This window comes from Cicer arietinum, chromosome 3 (genome assembly GCF_000331145.2).
Source record: "Cicer arietinum cultivar CDC Frontier isolate Library 1 chromosome 3, Cicar.CDCFrontier_v2.0, whole genome shotgun sequence".
NCBI classification, from domain to species: Eukaryota; Viridiplantae; Streptophyta; class Magnoliopsida; order Fabales; family Fabaceae; genus Cicer; species Cicer arietinum.
This window is the reverse complement of record NC_021162.2, coordinates 40,190,087-40,194,274: the sequence shown is the minus strand read 5'-3', so window position 1 is coordinate 40,194,274 and position 4,188 is coordinate 40,190,087. Positions and strand designations below refer to the sequence as shown.

General features: G+C 36.4%; 1 protein-coding gene across 1 annotated transcript; it reads left to right on the top strand.

Moving 5' to 3' along the window:
- The first annotated feature begins 937 nt into the window (after positions 1-937).
- On the top strand, positions 938-3,378 carry LOC140919754 (uncharacterized). Its single transcript, XM_073366387.1, has 7 exons — positions 938-1,089; positions 1,210-1,351; positions 1,403-1,501; positions 1,589-2,303; positions 2,651-2,830; positions 2,954-3,111; positions 3,199-3,378. The coding sequence occupies exons 1-7, from the start codon at positions 938-940 to the stop codon at positions 3,376-3,378; spliced, it is 1,626 nt and encodes a 541-aa protein (XP_073222488.1).
- Positions 3,379-4,188: the final 810 nt, after the last annotated feature.

The window sequence follows — 4,188 nt, the reverse complement described above, 5'->3', positions numbered from 1 at the left end:
GTGAGCAAATTCTTAGCATATCTTCTTGTGAACAAATTATGAGTATATCTTCTTGTGCACAATATTTTGACCAAATCTCCTTGTGAACAATATTTTACCCATATCTTCTTATGAACAATATTTTGACCATATTGACACGCCCGTGTCATTTAAAAATAATAATAATACTATAATAATAATAATAATAATTAATTAAAATCAACTCCACTACATTTTCTTTTCCACCTCACCTCCTTTTTCTAATTCATTTTCCACTTTCTTCTCTCTCTCCCTCTCGACAGAAAACCTCCCCCATATTTTGTTGTGTTTTTTTTCTTCCTTTCCTTCTATTTACTTCTTCTCACTCTATAATACTCAAACCCTCAACCCTTAAATGAATTTAACATCCCCATGAGCATATATTCTCATACTCCTACAAATTATCTTGGTTATGATTTTTGGGTTAGGGTTTGTGCTCTAGGGAAGGAAAAGTATAGCCATCTCCCGAGAGTTGTTTATTGAGACTCTTTGAGGTAAATACACAAACTCTAATGCTAGTATGAATATCTAGAAAAAATGTAGTTTTGTTTAAAAATCTTATTTTTGTGCTTATAATAGATTTAAATGATTTTTATGGTTTCCTAGAGTTAGCTAAACTTTAGAATATTTTTTCTAAAGTCTTGGGAATAATTATTAAATCGTTGTTATAATTATTAAATCGTTACCAGTGTTAGGTGCACCTAGTTACCTCGTTCTGATTAGGGAGAGTTACCCGTTAGATGGAGTTGCCCCTATGAGAAATGTCATTCGTAGGAGGAGATGGCTATCAATGAGATGTAAGCTCCCTAATTGAAGTGTGATGAAGTGTTGCGGGATTGAGAGGAGATGGCTATTCGTTAGATGGAGCCACCCCTAAGGGAAATGTCACCCATATGAGGAAAGGGCTATCAATGAGATGATGTCGCCTCTTGGTTCATGGAAGAAACAAAAGGTTGAAGGATCTTACAGTAACTATTCGAATTGCGGTGGTGGATCTATGTTTGGTTATAAGGGGCAACAAAGACTCATGTCTAAAAGTGGTGGTCATAGTGGGCAGTCTTCTGGGACAATGCATTGTTGTAGATCAGATTCTGGAGCAGCATCACAATCCACTATCCCTTAGAGATATTCGAAGGTTTCAACTACACGATGTTCTATTTGTGGTAGGTTTCACTTTGGTAATTGTTCCAGAAATGGTAATGCTAAGGTGTGCTATCAATGTGGCCAAGTAGGTCACATCAGGAGGGATTTTCCTATAGACATGACACATTCATCCTCTAGTTATGCATCAACACCAACAACTTTGGCATCTTCTAAGGCTCATTTTGCACTTGTGCGTTAAAGTAGAACTTCTTATGTCAGAGGTTCACGAACATCTCAACAGGGAGGTAGAGGATTTTGTGGTAGTGGTCAGATACCAGCAGGAAGAGGTCAGGCTCGAGTGTTTTCTTTGACTCATCAAGATGCTCATGCATCCAATGCAGTAGTTACAGATATACTTTCTATTTGTTCTAGATATGCTCATGTTTGGTTTGATCCTAGAGCTACACATTCTTTTGTATCATCGTAGTTTGCTACTCGACTTGGTAAATGTTCATCTTCTTTAGAAGAGCCTTTAGTTGTAGCTACACCTGTTGGAGGAAATTTGCTTATCAAGTTAGTGTATCGTTCTTGTGATATAACTATTGATGACAAGGTGTTGCCGGTAGATTTAGTAGTTATTGACTTGATAGATTTTGATGTGATTTTGGGTATGGATTGGTTGGCTTTTCATCATGCCACTTTGGATTGTCATAACAAAGTGGTGAAATTTGAGATACCGGGGCAATTAGTCTTCTCGCTTCAAGGAGAACGTTGTTGGGTACCACATAATCAAATCTCAGCCTTGACAACTAGCAAGTTAATGAGAAGAGGTTGTCAAGCGTACTTAGCCTTGGTAAGGAATACACAAGTAGCTGAAGAGAAATTGGAAAAATTTCCAATAGCATGTGAATTTCCAGATGTTTTTCCTGAAGAACTTCTTGGGTTGTCACCTGATAGGGAGATTGAATTCTCTATAGACTTATTTCCAAACACTCATCCTATATCTATACCTTCTTATCGTATGGCCCTAGCAGAACTTAAGGAGTTAAGGGAGCAACTTCAAGATTTTCTTGATAAGGGTTTTATTCGTCCAAGTTCTTCTCCTTGTGTAGACTATAGGCAGTTACATAAAGTAACTGTAAAAAATAAATACCATTTGCCACACATTGATGAGTTGCTTGACCAACTTCAAGGAGCTCAATGTTTGCCAAATTCTTAAAATGTCAGTTTTGGCTGGATAGTTTGGCATTTTTAGGTCATGTTGTGTCTAAGAATGGAATAAGTGTTGATCCAAGTAAGGTGGAAGCAGTCTAGAACTGGCCCAGACCTACCACAGTAAAGGAGATTCAGAGTTTTCTTGGTTTAGCCGGTTATTATCGATGTTTTGTGAAGGATTTCTCAAAGATTGCATCTTCGTTGACTAGGTTGACCTAGAAGAAAGTTGAGTTCCAATAGACTGATGCATGTGAGGAAAGCTTTCAAAACTTGAAGGAGTACTTGACGTTAGCATCTATTTTGGCATTACCTATAGGAGGTGAAAATTATGCAGTTTATTGTGATGCTTCTATAGTTGGTCTCGCATGTGTACTTATGCAACAAGGTAAGGGTATTGCATATGCATCTAGACAACTCAAGAGGCATGAGGTGAACTATCCCATACATGATTTGGAAATGGCTACAGTTATTTTTGCTCTTAAGATTTGGAGGCACTATCTATATGGTGAAACTTGTGAGATTTATACTGACCATAAAAGTCTTAAGTATATTTTTCAGTAGCGAGATTTAAATTTAAGACAAAAAAGATTGATGGAACTCTTGAAAGATTATGATTGCACAATCTTATACCATCCAGGGAAGGCAAATGTTGTTGCGGATGCTTTTAGTAGGAACTCCATGGGCAGTCTCGCGCATATAGCAGAAGTAAAGAGGTCAATAGTTAAAGAATTTCAAGAAGTTGTTGAAAGTGGAATTCAATTTGAACTTGGTCATTCGAGGTTATTTTTAGCGCATGTACAAATTCGTCCAACTATAGTTGATGATATCAAGGAAGCTCAAAGTCAAGACCTATACTTGGTGAATATGGTAAATAATGTTTAGAATGGTAAAATTTCATACTTTTCAATTGATTCTGATGGTGTTGTGAGGTTGAAGTCTCGGCTGTGTGTTCCAAATGTTGGTGTCTTTAAGAGAAAAAATTTAGAGGAGGCTCATCATTTTTCTTATACTATTCACCCAGGTTCTAATAAGATGTATCAAGACTTGAAAGAATTCTACTGATGGGAAGGGATGAAGAGAGACGTAGAGACAAGTAAAAGTTGAGCACCAAAAGCCTGCCACAACAAGAATACATGGTTTTTGTGAGGGCCAAAAGCCCTCACAAAGGGGGAAAAACGGCCACAAATAAGGTGGTCACAAACCTTTGTGGCAGCCAAAACGACCACAAAGTATGAAAAATTCGTTGTCTTTTGTGAGGGAAAAGGCCGTCACAAACGTCTGCTTTTGTGAGGGCATAGGCCGCCACAGATGCCTACTACCAAACCAAATAAAATATTCCAAAATTAATAAATCATGTCTTACAAACCAAAAATTAAACACACAATAATTAACTAGGACAAGATAAATGTGTTCATACAAACCAAAAATAAAATTATGAAATTATTCAAATACATCAATTCTCATAATAATTCCTCTGATCAACTCCACTCCCACCATCATTTTTTGTTGGAATGTTACCCGACGACAGAAGTCCCTCAAAAGTATTATTAATTTGTGCTAGAGGAGACATCATGGTTTGAAATTGGATTTCATCTTCAATTACACCACCACTAGTCGAAGGAGGAGCAATAATTGGTTGAGGTTGATTTAAATCTCGTCTGATCAAGCCAATTGTTGGCATAGTTGGTCGATATGCAGTTTGATCTGGTTGAGGTTGAGGATGTTGATGTGAAGATGACGAAACATAATAAATTATTATCAAAACTATAATTATATAAACCGAAATAAAATTTTAAATGATGTTTAATGAAATTTTTCATAAAATAACTCCTTATATATAAACAAAAATAGAGACTGTTAAAGTATATAAAT

Excerpts from the sequence above, each read along its gene's own strand:
- LOC140919754 (XM_073366387.1), top strand. The coding sequence starts at position 938 with ATGTCGCCTCTTGGTTCATGGAAGAAACAAAAGGTTGAAGGATCTTAC. Across the intron at positions 1,352-1,402 it reads CTAAGGCTCATTTTGCACTT|GGAGGTAGAGGATTTTGTGG; the intron begins GTGCGTTAAAGT and ends ACATCTCAACAG. Across the intron at positions 2,831-2,953 it reads CTATCTATATGGTGAAACTT|GGAAGGCAAATGTTGTTGCG; the intron begins GTGAGATTTATA and ends TATACCATCCAG.